Source organism: Fringilla coelebs, assembly GCF_963513975.1.
Source record: "Fringilla coelebs genome assembly, chromosome: 10".
NCBI classification, from domain to species: domain Eukaryota; kingdom Metazoa; phylum Chordata; class Aves; order Passeriformes; family Fringillidae; genus Fringilla; species Fringilla coelebs.
In genome coordinates, this window is record NC_140036.1 from 1,287,499 (window position 1) to 1,307,214 (window position 19,716).

The 19,716-nt window shown below is 42.0% G+C and overlaps 1 protein-coding gene across 1 annotated transcript in view; it reads left to right on the forward strand.

Annotated features, from left to right (window-relative positions):
* Positions 1-18,271: 18,271 nt before the first annotated feature.
* LOC311157296 (period circadian protein homolog 2-like) overlaps positions 18,272-19,716 on the forward strand; it is a gene marked incomplete at its 5' end in the record, with an annotated part of 29,936 nt that continues 28,491 nt past the window's right edge. The window contains 3 exon segments of the mRNA XM_084211916.1: positions 18,272-18,290; positions 18,293-18,671; positions 19,361-19,429. Of these exon segments, the coding sequence (XP_084068042.1) occupies positions 18,272-18,290; positions 18,293-18,671; positions 19,361-19,429 (467 nt within the window).

A 19,716-nucleotide genomic window follows, 5' to 3' on the forward strand; every position in this document is an offset into this window, starting at 1 on the left:
CACTGCAACAAATCCAGTTGCAGAATCTGGTCCTAATGCTTCCGCTGCCCACCCCCTCTCCTGTCCAGCAGTTAAATACTCCACAGCCCTTTACTCACAGGCTGTTTCTGTAACAGTCAGAGCATAAATATCTGTGTACCTAATGGACTTATCCTTAACACCACAGCGAGGGAGGAAAGCGGCATTAACCTCATTTTGCAGATAAACAGTGGAAGCCCTGATGGCTGTGCTGTGCTTCATCCTGTGGAGCAACTGCCTGCACACAGCGAGTGTCAAACGCTGCCCGCCTGGACGTGGCTTTGGCACATTCTCTGTTCCCTCTTTGCAAAGCCATCTACCACAGCACAGACAAAGGAAGCTCAGAATCTGAACACACTAACAATTTCTCAGCTACTGCTCGCTCTCCCTAGCCTTGGAAGGTGTGCAGGCTGGACAATGGTGTTTAGCAATGGGTTATTGGGTTATCTCACCGAGCTGCTCAGCTCCTCTCACCAGCGCGGGGTGGACGGTGCAGGGGCCTGAGCGGAAACCTCTGTGACCAATGTGCAAGAACTCATTAAATTCTTCGTTACTGTGAGATGGGAAATGTCACTGGTCTCTGAATATTTTGCTTGAACACAAGCAAAATTCTTTTAACAAATATGAAAAAATTTCTTTCAACAGAATTGAAAGCAATCGTATGGTAACGTGTTACTATGCGGAAATACTGTTGCCGAGAACAGTACGTTTGAGAGCTCGGAAATTCTTAATCACTCCAGTAGTTATTCAGACTGATGCTGCCGGCCGGTGCGGGAGAAAGCTGCAGCCCTACGCTCTCCTGCGCTGCCCTTTGCTTTGTGACCCGGCGCCTCCTGAACAATACGCGGGGGCACTTTCGAAACTTCAGGGCGTGCACCCAGCGCGGGCGGCAGCACCAGGAAATGGGATGCGGGCGCCGCTGCCTTATGTAAGCGATCCGAGCGGCGGCAGGGTGACGCCGGGGGCTGCGGCGCGGCCTGCGCGGGCGCTGTCCGGGAGCGCGGGGCCCTCGCGGGGCCCTCAGGCCGGGCCGAGCTGCGCTGAGGGGCCCGGGCCAGGCCCCGCGCGCGCGCCCCGGCCGCCAACGGCCTCTGCCCGCGCGCGCGCGCACGACACGTCACGCGCGGCTGCGAGCGGGCGGGGGCGGAGCCGCTCTCCCCGGGGGGTCACGTGACCGCTGCCCCCCAATCCGTCCTCCCCGGCCCGGCGGTCCCGTAGCGGCGGTGGCGGCGGGCGCGGGTGGAGGCGAGCGGAGCTACCGCGGCTTCGGCGGGAGGCGGCGCGGGGGCCGGCGGTGAGTGCGCCTCGGTGGCGGCGGCGCGGGGGAGGGGAGGGGCGGGCCGGCGGCGGGGCAGGCTCGGGAGGCGGCCGCGGCTGTCGGTGGAAACATGGTGCCACACGTGAGGCTTATGTAAAGTGAGCGGCGGCCCGCGCGGCCAATGGCAGCGGCGCGCGCCCCGCCCCCGCCCGCGCGTCCCGCTGGCGTCACGCGGCCGCGGCCAATGGGGGCGCGGGCGGGGCGGGCGCGCGGCGGCCGGTCACGTTTCTGCCCGTATGAAGCCCGAGCCGGGAGGCGCGGGGCCGGCGGGATGCGCCGCGCGCGGTGAGTGGGGGCTTGCCGGGTGCGCTCCCCGCGGCCCGAAGGGGCCGGGGGACCTGTGGGGAGCGACGGGAGGGGGCGGCGAGCGGCGGCCGCGGGGGGCAGAGGGGCTCTCCCGCCTCCCCCGCCCGCCGGGCCGAGGTTACGTAACCCTCTCGCCGGGCTCTCCCGTTGCCGGGACGATGCGCGCACGGGTCGCTCCTGTGCCGCGGGGTCCGTCCCGCTGCCGGCCCCAGCCCGCCGGGGCGGGGGCGCGCGGGGCTCCCTCCGAAGGGCGGCGGTGACACGCCCCCCCCCGCTCCCCGTGAAACCGCAGCGAGGGAAGCGGCGGCCGGCTGTGAGTCGCTCCCCGGGGCGGGGTGCGGGGCTGAGCGCGGCACGGCCCCCGCCCGCCTTGGACGGGGAGAGCGTCCGGGGATAGGGGCACAGACACCCCCAGCGGGGCCGGGACGGCAGCTGGGCTCTCCGAGGGACGGCCGCCTGGGGCCGGGCAGGGGCGCAGAGGGGGTACTGGCCCTGGCCCGGAGCGGGGAGGGGGCGGTGGGTACCGGCGGCGGCGGGGCCGGATCGGGTCCCCCGGCGGGGCTCCGCTCTGCCAGCCTGCTGGCCGCGGGCTGCGGCCACGTCTGTGCGCGGGGGTGCGGAGCGGGCGGGCGGGGAGCGGGGGGAACCGGCGGGAGAGCACGCGTGTCCCGGGACGCTGAGCGGCACCGCGGGGGTACCGAGCTGGGTCCCACCGGCGGGGCGGGCTGCTCCACGGGAGGAACTGTGTGGCAGCGAGTAACAGAATCTCAGCGCCGCTGAGACATAAGAGCTACAGGTAGAGTAGGCAACAGGTGCTGTCCATTTGTTTTTTGTGGTGCCTGTAGTTGTAAGGACAGTCTGTTCCTTGAGACGGTGTGGTTGTGCTGCTGTTCACATTAGGTGCATAGTATTACATGCATGATTACAAAACGCTTTATGTAAGTACAGTTTCATGCAAATAGGTGAGCAGCATGGTAACAGTCAATCTGACGCTTTACATTTGACTTTTCGTAATAGGGTAAGCATTTCATAAAGGGACAGCATTTCTCTGTGTACCATGGGAGCTTAAAAAGGCCTCTCAGGAGGTCAGTATGAGGTCTCAGGTACTTGGGAAACTACAGTGCTTAGCAAGTATATTCCAGTAAAAAAGTAACTTGGCTGAGACAGTGCATTGATTTGGATCAAAGAAACAGAATCATTAAGTATGGAAAAGACCTCTGAGATCCTTAAGTCCAACTGTTTCGTCCATATGTCCAATCTAAATCTACCCTCTTGCAGTTTCAAACCACTGCCTTTCACCCTTATGCTGTCATAAGAAGTCTTTCTCCATCTTCCTTGTAAGCTCACATCTTTCTTTTCCAAACGCGAGACTTTGAGATTTATTGTCTTGGACATCTGAGATTGAATAGCTTTCACAAGTAAAGGGAAAGAAGTGGAAACTCTCTAATGATTCTAGTGGTAAGAGTATCTGTCAAGTCAGAAGTAGAGTAAAAACCTGATTAGTATGGTGAGAAAACCTTCCAAGTTGCCAGTATTGTTTCAGCCGCAGTTTGATTGGTCTTAGGGAGAGTGCCCACATTGTTGCACTATAGCATCAAGTTCCTTCTTGCTTATGCTTGTAGTGTTTGAGTGCTTTTATGTTCTTTCTGTTTTGCGTTTGTCTCTGAAACTTGCATTATTTCTGCAAAGTGAGGAAGTTTCACTGAAGGACTGGACTGTGTCCTTTCTCCATGCAAAGCTAGATGTTGGTCTTGTGATGACGAGGCTGTCCTGAGGTGTGGGGTCCTGATTCTGGACTGTGCAGGTTGCTCACCTCGCTAGTAACACATAGAGGAAAAGAGATGGCCTTTGGCCTGGAGTAGAAGAAAAAAAAGTCTGCTAAAACTTTCAGGTTTTGGTGAGGTTTTGGCCATTTCAAGTATGTGTTTTAAGGTAGAAGGAAGCTATTGTAGTTGGGTGTCATAAATGTCAAACACTGCAGTGAAAGAGGATGGTCTGTCCCGTGAAGAAGTGGTTTGGCTTAATGTAGTTCAGAAGGCAAAGGCATGGAAAGCGGGTTTTTGGCTTTTGTGCACTTCTTCAGATTTGGCAAGTGTTTTTGTTTCATTTATAATTCAAAGACTGCATGGTTTTGCTGAAAATTTTGTTTATTTGTCCATTGGTTGGACTTGTTATAGACTTCCTATTTTTGTTTTAGCAAACAAATTCTGTTGGTGAAAATCCAAATTTTTTTTTTTTTACAATTTACTGTTACTCATTTTGGATTTCCACAGAGAGGCATTAAAAAGAGGCAGCATATTCTTGGCATAATACCTTCTCCGCTTTTTCTTCCTCTAGTCATAAGATTAAAGTCTGTAACAACACAGTTTACTTGATAAACTTACTTGAGCCTCTCCCTGAACAATATGCTCTTACAGTAATAAGCTTTCTTAGTAAACTGAGATGTTGATGGAGTTTAGTCTCAAAGTATGACGATACAATGAAGTGGGGAAAGTGATTGGCAGCAGAGTTCTGGATTCTTCTTCTTCTACTTCAGACGTTTATTATGACCAGGAAGTGTTTGGCTTAGATACAGACTGATAAACAGTTTTCTTTTTCCTGGGTTCTTGCCACACCCTTATTTCTCTAACATCTTTGCAGTATTAGAGTATGCTTTACTGCTTTTAAAAAAAAATCTTTTACTGCATTAAAAAAATAATCTTTTTTTCACCCTGTGAAGAATAAGGAAATGAGTAAGTTACCATGGGATGAGGTATATTTGTTGTGGTTTAAAAGCAAGAAGATTACTGGTAGCCAGTAGAACAAGTAAATTATCACTAGTCTAGATCAACTGCAGTGTTTTCCATAGGGTTGCTATGGTTGGCCTATGTTAAAAGGAACGTCATGTTCTTAGCAAGGCCTTGTGTAATAGCTGGCATGAGTGTCCTGTAGACACTGTATTATACTCATAACATTACCACATCATAATTACTAGATTATCAGGTGTTTCTGAAAAGGAATTTTTTGTCACCAGTTTTGATTGCATGGCCTAGAATTCCTCTATAAGGATGGTGCATTATTGGGATTTTTAACTGGATTGTCTTAGTGCATTCCACATTCAGTTATATCCCTGTAGTGCAAGTTTTAAATTGCTTAAATATTCATTGTGTTAACTTAGCTTGTCAAACACTGAACAGCAAAGGAGTCAATTAATACCTATATTATTCTTTGTGATATTGTTGTATTACTCTAAATGGCTTCTACTTGTTCTTTTGGTTATGGATGAAGTTGAATGCAGAAAGTGTTGGTCTTGAAAGTAATGCTGCTGCTGTTTTTTGTTCTGTGAAAAAGTGTCTGCTTTCCTGCTTGAACTGCTGCCTTAAACTTAACCCCTGCTGTGGGGTCAGACTGCAATATTGGTAGTGGTGGTGGTTAGCAAAGACAGCTTTTTCAAAGTAGAACCAAAGGTACATTGCCTTTGCTTGCGGAGCTCTGCCTTCTGACGCTTGGAGCTTTGTTTGTGAGGGGATATGTGAAGTGTGTTTAAAGGACATGGGAAAAGAGAAGGTAGAGTCAAACCGCAGTTCGGAGAGTGACAGTTCTGCTATTTCTTGCTGGGATTTCTTGCGGCCCTTGACTGCTTTTGTGAAATAGCGTGGCAGAGAAGACCAGAAGGAGAAGGTGGCACTGGAGTGTCTGCAGAGCGAGCCCGTTCAGTGTCTCTGCCGGGAGGCAGCAGCCGTGTGTAGTAGGCAGCAGCGAGCACATGGGCCCCCGCATGCCTGGGCGGCCACGCCGGGATGCGCTGCTCTCTAAGTGGCTTAGCACATCTGCAGGCACGCTCGGGCTGCCTGCTCCTGCTCTGCTGCCAGCCTCTGGGCCTCTGCTTTGCCTTCTGGGGTTACCTCGCCGTGTGCATGGGGTGTTTGTGTGAGTGGCTGCGCTGGGCTTGCACCAGGATGGAATTCTCGTGGGGAGTTCTAAAGGACAGCCCCATGCACTGAGCCTCAGCCAGCTGCCCAGGCAGCGTTCTCAGGGGCACGGTTCTCCTTATTATCCACGTGTGAAAGGGAGGTTAGGAGAATTTGTGTGTGTGAAAGCTTTTGTAAAGTCAAGAAGTTTTTGTACAGATGTTCTCAGCTGCTGGGGATCTGCTGTGTGTGATAGTCCTAGAGGAGCCTTATAAATTCTCTGATGATTTACGCAGCTTTGCTTGTAGAACACAATCAGAAGTGAGGCTAAATTTACCTTCCTCAACATATACAAGCATGGAATATGGTTTTCATTTTTCCTTGATTTTCTCCCAGTAGGAAGGAAAATTTTATTGAGGATGCTGGAGGGGTAGAACTCAACATGCTCTTTACATGAGTGGACTGAAATACACAGAAAGCATTTCTTGGGATGAAGAGATTCTGCAGATGGTGTGAGCAGGCTGCAGAAGTTCAGTACAAGCCGTACCAGTGTTGATCCTGACAGGATTTGGTGGTGGGAAAGAAACTTCACCTGTATGCCAAAATGTCTGGGAAAGACTTTAGTTTTGCTTCCACCTGTTTTTGAGCATACCGTGGAATTCTTAACACTTGATTTTTCTTACAGGTAGAATAGTTAGAGATGGGCAGAGATTTCCTTGTGTAGATGGCTTTTTTTTAAAGTAGAACTGACTTTTAAAAAGTAGAACCGAAGCTACATTGCCTTTCTAACATCCTGTCCTGAAACGGAGGCAATTCACTGTTAAATAACACCTGCAATTGATTGTAATTGAAGCTTAGGGAGACAAGATGAAGTGGTGAGGATGTCTAGTACTTGTCTTTTTTCTTGGTTTCGCTTCCTATCCTCCTTATTCCTTGCAGCTTTTGTATCTTAGTACAGTTTTTGTGCTTGACCTTATTACATGTACTTTTATGTTTCTGCTTAGTTTCTGTAATTGTACAAAGATCTTCAGTGTATAAAAGCTCTTACTTGATTTCAGTTACATCTCTGCCATGGTTCTCCTGTGACTTGAGCTCTTATTTCAGTACTAATACATCCAACTCCTAGGACAAGTACATGGTGTTTGTTAGGTTGCTGCACTTTTTGGAGTGGATTATTGATGGGGACAAGAATTTATTTGGCACAGCATCTTCCAGAAGGGGGCTTCGATTCTGGCTGAAATTTTGAACAGGCTGTGAACCACAGCAATGTCTGAGGAGCAGCATTAGCCTGGAACTACAGTAAATGTGGTGAAAGTATGTCTTTTTCTTAAAGGAGAGATGTAGTAGATATGCAAATATACTGCTTAATGGGCATGTCAACAAAGACTAAAGTTGATATAGGGTTTGAGATACTTTTTAATCTAGTTTCACCTAGAATAAAGGTGAAATATATGAATGCATGCTGGTACATTATAATTTTTCTCTCTTTTCTGTGACAACACTTGGCAACCTCAAATGTATCATTTTTCTCATTTTTTTTTCAAAAGGAGCAAGAGTTGACATGCAAATTTAGAGTTCTGATTATTGATGTTGTGCTTAATTGTCTCTCCAGTTCCACTTGGGAAGACAGTGGCATTTTCTGGTTACAAAGAAAGTAAGGTGGTTTTTAAAATTCACACTGCATACAAATAATTTTATGTACCTTTAAGAAGGCATCTTTTTTTAAGACTGGAAGCTGGAAAGAAGGATGTCTAGAAATCAGCATGGGGCATGTGAAGGAGATGGTGTTTAGTGTCTTTAGAAGACGTCTCAGCACAGACTGCCTTTTTCTTTTAATAACAAATATCCAACTTGTTGGCAGTTAAACTTGGCTCTGGGCCAAGTCTCTTATTCAAGGTGAAAGAACAAATTTGAGAGACAGTTTCTATTTGTTCTCAGGGATGATCAGTTCAGATTCACTGTGGAGTCTTGAGCACAGGTGGTGGGTTTAACAGTGCAAGGAATAGTTACCTGAAAGGGCAAAATGAGCTTTATTTCTGGTCTGGCAGAAATGAGAATTTGGGGTGGTTTCTTACATTTATAAAGGGAGCAGACTTAAGTGGGTAGTTATTCTGGACATTGCTCAAGAAATCAGTTTAGAAGTTGGGTTACAATAAAATACTTTTATCAGTAAAATTTGGTTGCATTTCCTCTCATCTTGTATTTGTAGTCTTTATAATTGTTCTTCACGTGTGGAAGACATATTTTGCATGATTTGACTTCTATTGCATTATGAAATGGATTTGATTTATCTTTTATTAAAAAAAATTATCTTGCTTACCTGATGTTCTTTTTTCTTTTTTAAATAGGAATATATTGATGACACTTAGAGATTTGGAAAGATCATGATTAGTACATTCATTGAGGTGAGTGTTTGATGCTGTACCCAAGAAAGTGATTTGTGATATCAGGTCTTTCTTAATGACTCAGAACTTGGGAGGGTGGGAGGTGTCTCTGTGGTTTTGTTATTGCTCTTTTGTGTACTTCCTTTGAAATGTAGTGTCAGAATGCCCAAAAATAGGGATCTTTAGGGCGTTACATTTCCAAAGACCTGTTGCACAAATTATGAAGTACATGGAAGTGCTGTGGCTTTTCTAAATCTTTATGAAACTGGAATTTAGTTTAGTGTAGTGTCAGTATCAAGTGTTGCATCTGCATTGCTTGTGCAGGTGTTTGTTAATAGCTTCCATTTTTTGATTGCTCTTGCAGGTGGTAAGGAACTTTCAATTACGAGGAAAATTTTGGGGTCCAGAAAACCAAGTACCTGCTGTTACTTAGATAATCAGGATGATAGCTCAGGAATAAAAGGGAAAATATTATGCTCCTAAACTTGAATTTAAAAAAGCAATTCATAGCTTCCAACAGTAGTTTTTGGTCAGTTGTGCTCTGCTTTGAAAATAAAGAAAAGTTGATTGTTATTGGTGCAAAAAAAAATGAAATATAATTAAAGGAGTATGGTGGAGGAATGTAATCTATGATGTGAAGAAAATTTATAATGTGCTTTCATTAAATGTGATCTGATGATGCCACAGTACTGGCCCTAGACAGGAAAGACAGATGATCTGGATAGTACTGTAATATTGCAGTACAGATGGAATTGTAAGTGAGATTTTGAGGATTAACACTACAATGTCTGTTTAGTCTAAATGATTGAGAAAAAACCCCCAAACAATCCTGTTTTCCTATGGCTGGAAAATGTGATCTGAATAGGTTCTAACAGCTGCTCTTTTCAATGCTGCAGGTGTGACTTCAGTTCTCTGCAGAAAGTGAACCTGGTTCAGCTTGGTTTGCCTCCCATATCACAGGTGTGTTCCTACAGCATGGTTTTCACTCCTTTCTAGTATCTGAAGTCTTCTGTGCTTAGAATAGAGATATGTCAGTGTGGAAGGAAATGAGGAAATGTTACAAGTTCTGTCTTCTTTGGGAACTGAACAAATTAGACTTCCTTCTGTGGAAAACACTTTACTGGAGATGCCATCTGTAGATGAACTCTTTTAGTATTTTGGGACTTGGGCATACTCAATCACCTGTACATTTCCTCTGAAAAACAATAGAAAACAGGTAAAATTGGTTGCCTCTAACTTTGTTCAGACTGTTTAAATACAAGTCTTTCAAACCAGGCATTTTGTTTCAGATAAAATCCTGTTGGTGTAGATTTGTCTTACTTTCCATTAAATTGTGGAAAGGCTTATAATGAGAATTTTTAGTAGTTTACAAGGACTATTCTTTCCTGATGTTTTAATGTCTTCTTAAATGTGTTAAATACATGAAACCAATATGATACACAATTAAAATGGTACATGCTGCCACTTAGACTTTTGAAAACCTTTTTAACTTTTTAAATTGAAATTTTACAAGGAGCTGAGTTAGTGTAAAGGAATTGCAAGAGCTGCCTTTAACCAAGGATTTAATTGGTGCTGAATGACATTCCACATTTTCAATGTTCAGGCTAAAAACTGTGAAATCTGCAAGTAGTTCTGGCTACAGCAATTTCTAATGCTTCTCGTGGTCAGAAATAAAGCCAATAATTTAAATCCTGTATTATCAGTTTATGATAAAACCAGAAGCAAAACATTCAAAGAACCAGTGCATACAGCTTTCTATCATAATATGAGTATTTTAGAACTTGTACTGACTTCACCATGTCCTGCAGGAAGGAATGTTGTGAATAAATTCTTCCTTTAGTCTGGCCAACCCAAGTGTACTTTCACCAGTTGTAACAGTTTGCAGCATGTTAAATTAGGCATGCTAGCATGGGCTGTCTTCCAGAGTGCTTAGCTTGGGATTTGAGCACTGTTCCAAACATTTCTTTTGCGTATTCAGATGAAGCACTTAGAATGATGTAATTGTCTGCCGCACAAATGTTGGTCTTCTGAACTTCTGATTTTTATTCTACCATTTATTTGTGCCACATGGCAGTGGAATGCACCACAACAGACTTAGTTTCCTAGATTTCCTAGAAGAACTTTCAGGTTTTTTGTTTTTTCATTGAAATTTCCAGTGTCTCTCTTGAGAAACTTTTTATTAGGAAGAATAATAATGTTAATGGAGTTTGTTAGTACAGACTTTTGACCATAAATAAACAGTTTTTTACTGTGAGAGGGAGTGAGCACTGGAACAGATTGCCCAGAGAGACAGTGGAATATCCATTTTTGGAGATAGCCAGAAGTCATCTGTTGGTGGTCCTGAGCAGCCTGCTCCTAGGTGACTCTGCCTGAACAGGGAGCTGGACAAGGCACCTCCAGAAGGCTCTTTTGATCTCAATCATTGTGTGAACTGAAATTTTATAACTGCCTGGTAAAATCTTTAATGCTCTTATCAATCCTACTGGGACAGAGAGCCATAAAATGATACTGCAGCCAAACTTGATGAGCACTTGGAGCTCCTGCTGAGCAGGACACATGTGCCCTGCTGGGGAAGCCAGCCCTGTGCTCCCAGTGGCTGTGTCAGCCCATGCAGACTGTACACAGTGTGATACCACTCTGATTGTGAATCCTAAGGGTTATTTTATCTAGTGCAGAACATGCTATTACTTTAAAACTCTTTAAGACCTTATTTCAGAGCAAAAGTATTTGAAATGCAAATTTGTGTCTTCTTCCTCTGCTGTATGACAGTTTCATGTTTAACCAACATTTATCTGCTTAGGAGTGACATAGCTGTGAGCATCTCTCTGGTATCTGTTTGAAGAGGACACTGTTGGGGGGCCCAGGTATTTCTTTTATATTTTATAGTTATAGAGGTGTCCGGACTCTGTAATGGTCAAAGATTTCCAGTAGAAGAGGATGAGACAAGAATTAAATGCATGTGGGAGACTCTGGACCTAGGCACCTCATGCTTTTGATGCTAGCTGGGAGGGAGCTTGATAAACACTTTTGCCATCTTTTCGTAGAAAAAACAGGTAAGAAACACACATCATTATTATGATTCATGCTAGTAGAAAGATGCTTCCCCTCCTACTCCTCTAGAGCTTATGCAGGAAATACATTGTTCTGTGTTTGTTATCTTTAAACTTGGGTTTCAGTCATGTATATGTACTCATTCAGAACAATATTTGGGCTATAAATGGGGAGGTAGCTTATTTGAAGCTAAAACATTTTTTAGCCTTAAACCATACTTATTTTTAAATTTAGGTTTGAGTTTCTTCAGCAAGGAAACAATCTGGTTGGAGGCATCCTCACTGTGGATGCCAGGGCCCTGATCTGATGCTGACTTTTTCCTGTGTAGGTGCTGCTATAAATTCAGGGTGGCACTCAGATGGTTCTGGAGCAAGGCTGTGTCCTGATCAGTTCCCTCTGTAAAGTGGCAGCTGAAAGCAGTGCTTAATGAAGATGACCCTTATAAGGCAAATAAGGGTCTTGTGTTCAGGTTTTTCTTGAGCTGAAAGGCAAATCCTGATCAAAAAGTTGTGAAATGAATATTGTGAAATTCAGATTTTATGGGAGCCTTTGTGGTATACTAGAGGTTGATAATTTTATTGACATTGACATCTCATTGCTTGTTTAAAAAAAGAGCAAAACTTGTTCATGATTACTTGGAGTTAGTTAAGTAATCTAGTAAAAATGTTCCCTTTCTTTTTTTAACTAAAAAAATCTTGCAAGAAATTACCGAGCATCTTTGTTGTTGTTTCCTATAATCTGAGAATATTGCCATCTTTTCTTTTCCCCACTTCCAAGAAAAGTCCTAGTGAAGGTGTTCTGTTAGTTGTTCTTGCCAGGAAAACAGACCTCTCAATGTTGAAGTTGCACAGTTGAACAAGTCACTTCTTGGATTATTGCTTGTTTTCCAACATTTTCTCCTAACGTTTTTCGACTCCCAAGCATTTAATTATTGTCTAATTGCACAGAGAGAATGCATTCATTGTCGATGTTAATTTTCAGTCATATCTAGAGTTGCATGATCTGGCTAAACCCTTGCTAGTTATTTGTCATCTAAATAAGAAAACTTTTATCATTTTGCAAAGCAAAAATCCAGAAGACATTTGGAAGCCCTTCTTGTTGATAAGATCTTCAGTAACATTTAATCCTGGTTGTTAGGAATGTCTCCCATAGGTTCTAGAACAGTGAAGAGTACCTGAATATTCACATGTCTATAGGCATAAAATGTAGTGTGGCTCTTGCTTTTTGGGGAATATTGGGAATAATTTGATAGTAGTTGCAAATTTAGACTCAAATCATGAGATGTTTGCCTCTTAGTCAGTTTTTGAATGAGTATGCAAAATTATCCAAAATTGGTTAATTTTGACTCTGGATTGTTAGTTTCCTTTATATACCAGTACTAAACATGATTGATAGTTTTTGTGTGAAAAGAAATCTGGAAAAATGTTCTCTGAATATAACCAGGTCTCTGGTTATATTCAGAAACAAGATTTTTGGGTTTAAAGTTACTGTTTCAGAAGAAATCTGCCTCCTTGGTGTTCTACAACCCTTCTTAAGGGTGTTTTTCAAAAGCAAGCTCAATTATTTCTTTCAGCATTTATCCATACCTATTTTGGGGTGGTTTTTCGGTGATGTTCAAGTTCAGGCTGTTCCCTTTGTTTCGCTGCAGAATAAAGGAGCAACTGTAGGTAATGAATAACCAGAAGACCTTTGCTGCATATCTAACCTGGCAAATCAATGCCTGCATTTGTCCTTAGTGCTCAGTGGAATTATGGTGCCTTTCACCCACTGCATCAGGATCTTAGGGAGCTCTGGTCTTTGCCAGAGGCAATAGAATGGGTTTTTGTGAGCCAGTTGCTGTAAAATCAAGCTTAGCTGGTGCCAGTTTAATTTTTAAAAAGTTTTTATTTATAGAGTCAAAATAGACATCACTTAAAAGTTTAGAAGGTGGAGCAGAAAATAAAGAAAAACCTGGCTTCTCTCAATGTCAAACCTTAAAGAGCTCTTTGTGTTTCCATGTTGAGATGCTTACTGAACTTGGGATGGGATGTAATTGCCTTGCTCAAACTGGTAACAAGAGAGAACCTCACACTGGGAAAACATGGAAGCTTTTGCCTTGCAGTGTTGTTTGGTTAGTGATTGGGCATTTATTCAAGCATATGAGTGGGATGAATATGTGCAATTTATTATGTCATTTTCCCTGAGATTAGTTTCAAAGATAATTAATCTCTTTGTGCTGTCTGACCGTCTGTGCTCCTGAAGTGTTCGCACAGTGCTGGTGTCTGCATGCAGATGTTCCACTTAAAGGCCTTTCTCTGCTCAGAGTGAAGTCTGGCCAGCTGCAGCACTTCTTATCTGAATTGCAGAGCATGGTGGAGGGTTATTGCCAGCCTGAGCTTTTTTCACAGTTACTCCTGTCTCTTCTAAGAAAATGTCTCCAAAGTTAGGGCATATATTAACATCACATTATTAATTAAAAAAGCACCAACATTCTCCCAAAGAGGTAAAGTCTTGTTTTAGAAAGGCTTCCCTTCCTTCAGAAGCTCTTGCAAGTTTATCATAATATTTTTCTTGTTCCTTTCTCTTTACTCTTCCTGTATTCCTAACTAGTATGTGCCTCTGGCACTGAGGCTTTGGAGATTTTGAAACTGAAGAAATTTTGTGCAAGACTGACTTTCAGTGACGTTAATCTTCCAGTCTTGCCTAAGGAAGCCATTCCAGCTCAAGCTGGGCCTGTTCTTTTTGAAACATACCTTTAAAGATGACAAACTTTTGTTTTCTCCATTACTCAAATATTCTTTTTGTTTGGTTTCGGTTTTTTTCCCTGGTTTGATTGTCTTTTTGATCCAAGTTGTAGTCACTATAATGTAGTTATTAGGTGTGGACAGAGCTGCAGAAGTTCTGGCATTGTTAAGAGTTATAGTTGTTAGAACCAGAAGTAACAAGACTGAATTGCTTCTTGCCATAAATTTCTGCCAGGTATCAAGAGGAAAAAAAATCACATAATATCTCCTAAGGGTCAGTATCTATTTCTTTTATGTTGGTGACTCTCTTAAATTGTACTCATTGCTGAAAATAAAAATGTTTTTTAAAACCCTAAAAGCTTGACTGTCATTGAATCAATCAACTCCTGTTTCAGGAGTTACAGTAAATTCCTCAAAAGTTATTGGGTAGCATACAGATTTATTTACTTTGGGAACATTTCTCTCCCACCTAAAGAAGCACTGCTGAGGTTTCCTACAAATACCTGGCAGAAGCTAGCCTGGGTGTCATGGAAAGAAGGGAGGAGATGAGACAATAGATGATATTTGGAGATGGAAAAAACTACTCACCAGTGGTTGAACCACTCAGAATTTCAAGTTGTAAGACTCTACATGCTAGCTATGGCACATTTTCATTGCCTCTTAGACTTCCAAAGATTACAGAAAATACTTTGGGAAAATAATTTTCCAAGGAAAGGTTGTGTCAAAAAAGTATTCAGGAACAATTCTCATGGCTGGAAGTACTACAGCACATGTAATCCTCTCTGGCATCAGAATTCAGGAGAGGATGTTTCTTGTGCCTAAAGACCAGAACACAAAATATTTACATCAGAGTAGGAAAGCTGTGGCACAATCATTGCTCTTCCTATATACAGCACAATTTTACTGCATTACTGCTATATTGGGCTAATTACCTTCAGAGAATTTAGGGCTATTCTGAGTCTGTCTTTAGTAATTCATGCTTATAAGTCTACCAGTAGTGATTTAAATAGTTTTCTTTATAGGAGTAAATATAGCAGCCCAAAGTTGGTGGGTTTTTTTAGTTTTTTATTTTGTGAGAGCTCTTTTCCTCTATCTCTAAAGAAAGCATCATTTCTTAGCAGATACACTAGTGTTTTGATTATGGCAGTATTTTTTCTCATATATCTAAAGCTCTTTCTAAGTAGCATTTTGTCAGGAAAACAGGGAGAAACTCCAAAGTTTGGTACAGACTATAGGATGAGAAATTGTAGATCTTGCCTTGCATTTGTACACCTCAGGCCTCCTTTAAGGTGATGCTGTGAGTTCCTTTTTTCTTAAAACTTCTTTTGAATCGTGGTGGGGTTAATTACCTTCACTCATGGAACTCTCCACAGAGCTTTACAATCTGGGTGTCCTCTGAGAAATAACAGGATAAATGACAGTGGGAAATGGCTTTGGAGAGTGGCTGCAGTTACTTAAGCAGATAGGCTCTGATTTACTCAGCAGTGGGAAGAGCATCCCCTGGGTGCAAATGGATCAACAATTCATGTGCAAAATGAATTTGTAGAGAATCCTACAAGATGGCCTTACAAATAAGACTAAATACTTTAGAGAAATATGTGAAAAACACCAATCACTTGTTTTTAAAAGTTTAATGATAATAGAATAGTTATAAAAATAGTAATATAATTAGAGTACTAATAATTTGGACAGTTTGGATTAAGACAATATGAGACAACAAGAACAAAGAGTTACGGACGTCCGGGTGCCTTTTCTGGGCAGCACAAGCCCAAAAAAGGCCCCACGTTAACAGGGGATTAACCCTTAAAAACAACAGCCTGTTGCATATTCATACACCTCAAACATGATGCATCAATTCCATTCACACACAGGATTCTGGCTGGGCAGTGTCAGCTTCTTCCTCTGAATCCTGACGGCGTCGTCAGGGCTGAGCGAGGCAGGAAGAAGTTCATTTCTTCTGATAAGGGAGCAATAAATTCTCTTTCTCTGAAAGATTGGGGTGTCCTGTGGCTGCTATCTCAGTGCAAGCCCTTTCTTCAAAAAAAGTATCTTACATAGCATAGTTTCTATTTTAACTTTTTATTATAGCCTAAAACTATATTTAACACGCTACTTAAGAAAATTAATACAGCATAACTTCCTAACATAACACATAGAATAATCATTTTAATATTTGTGAAAAGCCAATCATAAAATACACATTTTTCACAAATGGAACTATCAAAGATGCCTTATAGTAGGACTCTTGAGAAGTAATTTTAGATGATTGTCTTTGAGACTTTTAAGCATAGTGTGACTAAAGCTGATAGGCCACAAACAGTTATAGTGCATTGTAATTAAGAAATAGTTGACTTTTGATTGTGATGGCGTGAATTATAACATCTGTATTGTCTCACCCTTCACATGAGAGTGAAAATGGAATAAAAGTGTTTAAAATGCCTCCCAGTTGCCCCATCTCTGGGTCAGAAAAGAGCTTAATGTGCCCCATTGATAGAGCACTGCTCCCTGTGCAGTCCCAGGAGGTTTGTCCATGCAGGGTGCCCGTGCCACGTTCCATGCTGGCTCTCAGGGCTGGGTTTGGTCCCTGTCACACCCAGCCAGGCTGGCTGAGCTCAGCTGTGCCCCTGCAGCCCTGGGCTCGCACACAGCTTCACTCAGTGCCCCCAGAGGGCAAGGCAAGTGTCAGCTCCTTGTGGCACTGACATTAGATCAGAGATGAACTATCTGACCCAGTTAATCATTGGCCACCAGAGAATGTGCCATTGTGACATAATCCTGCAGTTTCAGCTCAGAGTAAATACTCTTTATCGCTGCTCTGGTTATGTAATTCTCAAGACAGAAGTGGTTAACCTTAGTCCAGGAAAAACTGTCAGAGCTCCTGAGGGGTTATTCAGTGCCTGGATATAATGTTCAGTACAACAGCATCACAGGGGGTCTCTTTTATCTGCATTAAAATACCTGAAGGGAATACCTGTAGAAGGAAAAAGTATATTTTACTCTACTGAAAGGCATTTTTCTATTATCACCCATAATAATTCACTTGTGAATTATATACACCTATAATTATTCACCTATAATTCACTTGTGAATAAACTTGTAAGGAAAGAAAATTATTTCTATCTTTATACCATTAGTGATAGCTTAAATGAATGTCCTTAAAACTATGCTTTTAAATGAAAGCAGATTATCTTGCATTTTATTTTGGCCTAAGGAGGAGACAAGTAGTGTCTTCCAGAAAATGCAAAATAAATGTAAAATGCCTGGAAAAGCATCAATTAGAAGGGTAAGAAAATAGCTTCCAGGTGGTGTTACTTTAGAGGGAGTTGAATCATGGTGTGTTTTAAATTACTGTTGTGAATTGTTTGCCATTACAGTCTTTTCCTAAATACCTAAATATTTATTTATTTGTGTTGAAGACAAAACTGCTGTAGTTAATTTTAACAAAACTTGGTTGTTAATTTTTTTTATTCACTGTTATTCCTGCCAAAAGTTTATTAGTTAATAATTGTAATTGTGAATATTTTAAAGAAATAAACAGGAAGGAACATCATACATGGTTCTGTTGTCTTGAAAACAACAGAGATTCTCAACAAATAATCTTAGTTCATAGTTTTACACTGTTGTTGTCTCTGAGTTGCTGAAATGGATGAGGATGTGAGTCAGATTAAATACAATCTTTTTAGAAGATAATTAAAGTTGAACTGCTCTTCAGTACTCCTCTTTTGATGATACTTCAGTATTGGTGTGCCCTTGATTCACCTCTGTATACACTCTGATTTTTGAGCCTGGTGCATCAGAATTTGGTTCAAAAGCAGGGATATGGGGTGTTTTTTGTTTTAACCTTACTTTTCCAAGCAATTCTTCTCAGGGTTATTCATGCCTTAGAATTTTTGGTGGTGGTGATTAGGTGTGTTTGTGTGTTTATTTTCCCTGTTCCTGCTGTATGTTCTGTCTGCTCACCTACGTGGCTTTTGTATAAAGAAAGAAATGAGTGCAGTAGTGTTCCTTCCCAGCTGATCCTAAAAAAAACCAAACCCCAATATAAAACAGAAGACCAACCCAAATTACCTCCAAACCAAATAAGCAATGCTCTGATGTCTGAATAGAGTTTTTTTTTGCTTTATAAAGGTAAACTTTCTAAAATGGAATGGTTTCACTGAAAATCATAATAGCTATTATCCAAATCTAGGCATCAATACTGACAAGTATTAAGTAAGAAAAGAAAGGGAATGTGTGAACTTTTCAGGAGTTTTTCCTGTTTCCATTCAACTTTCTTTCTTATGTGTGGGTTTTTACTAAAAAATAAATACATTTTCATGATAAAACATTGTGAGATTTTTTTCAATTTAACTGAAACATTTCACCATTCAAATGCTGAATATATTAACCATGCATGTCATTTTTTTACTTTCCTCAGTCATTGCAAATTGCAGTTTGTCAGCAAGGCAAACAAGAAAATAATTTTTTTTTCTTCCTTCCCTTCCTCCTCAGATTTGTGCATCTGTACTTCCAAACAGAGTTTATACAGAGGGAAAATTCTGAATATGGCTTGACTTGCTCTTGGTCTTGGCAGTGTTTCTGATGAGTGTCCCACGGACTCTGTCAAGTTCTGGGGGTTCTCCTCTAGCACTGAGGAGCAGAACCCTGAGCAGCAGCCTGGCATCAGTGGAAACCTTTCTCCATCCTTCTCCTTAAAAGAGCAGCTCAAGATGAGTGACTATTCTGGACTTCCCACTGACCACAGCCAGATGATTGCTGAAGACTCAGAAATTCAGGCAAAACCTGAACACTCTCATGAAGTTCTTCAGGAAGATATTGAAATGAGCAGTGGCTCCAGTGGAAATGACTCCAGTGGGAATGATTCCAGTGGGAATGACACAAATGAAAATTATTCAAGTGGGCATGATTCTCATGGTCATGAATCTGATGAAAATGGGAAGGATTCAGCAATGCTCATGGAATCTTCAGACTGTCATAAGAGGTAGTAGCTGTTATTAAATACATTTTGCTTTTGTTTTTGCCCCTAAAGACTTTTTATATTTGGATCAATATTTCTGAGTAATAACTAAGGTACAAAGCCTCTTCAGCAGGGAGCTGAGTGTGCTACTTAAGTTGTACTCTCATGTGTGTAAATTTTGTAGTATAATTCTTACAGAAAAGGTCTCTGGTGTTGGTGTTTGCATTGCCAGCATAATTTGCATCTTTCTTCTCATCATTGACTGTATGACTTGCCTTATTTTCTTGTAAACCAACTTTAATTGTATGTCAAAACCTGTCAGTTAATTCTTATGTGTGAGGATGCTACCATGCTGTTTTAATCTTTTCAGTAACAGTTTGCTGGACAGAGCAATGCTATGATAAGAACCACCTCTCTAGTAGTCCTGTGAGAACCAGGGTGTTGGGACCCAGTGATCCTTCCCCACTCAAGCTATTCTGTGCTGCTTAGATAAATGTTTACAGCTTTAGTCATACCATGCAGAAGCTTTTAAAATTTGGGGTTGGGTTTTTGTGCTGGGGTTTTTTTTGGGAGGGGGGTTTGGGTTGGTTTTTTGGGTTGGTTTTTTTTTTTAAGGTAGCCAGTCGTTAATAAGAAAATAAAAAGCTACAATGAACAAAAAGTTTTTTGTTAGGTTTTCAAATATTAATCTTTTTCTCTTTTCCTTATTCTAGTTCAAGCTCAAATGCATTTAGTCTGATGATTGCAAACTCTGAACACAATCAGTCCAGCAGTGGATGCAGGTAAATTAATGGGCATGTATTTTTCAGTAATATGCTAAATGCTGAAAAATAAATAATATTTTGGGTTTTTTGTTTTGTTTTGCCTCAACCAGGATGACTACACAAGAAATCCTGTCTTTGATTTCTTCCTGTCCATAATCAGTAGCATCTCATATTAACCACTTGATTAAATTAGAGCTTTTTGTTGCTGCTCCATGCAAGTTGTGTGGTAACCTTTAAAGTCACATTACTTTGTTTTGATTTGGTATTTTAACTCTGTCATTTTGGTTTTTTGTGGGTCCCTTTGA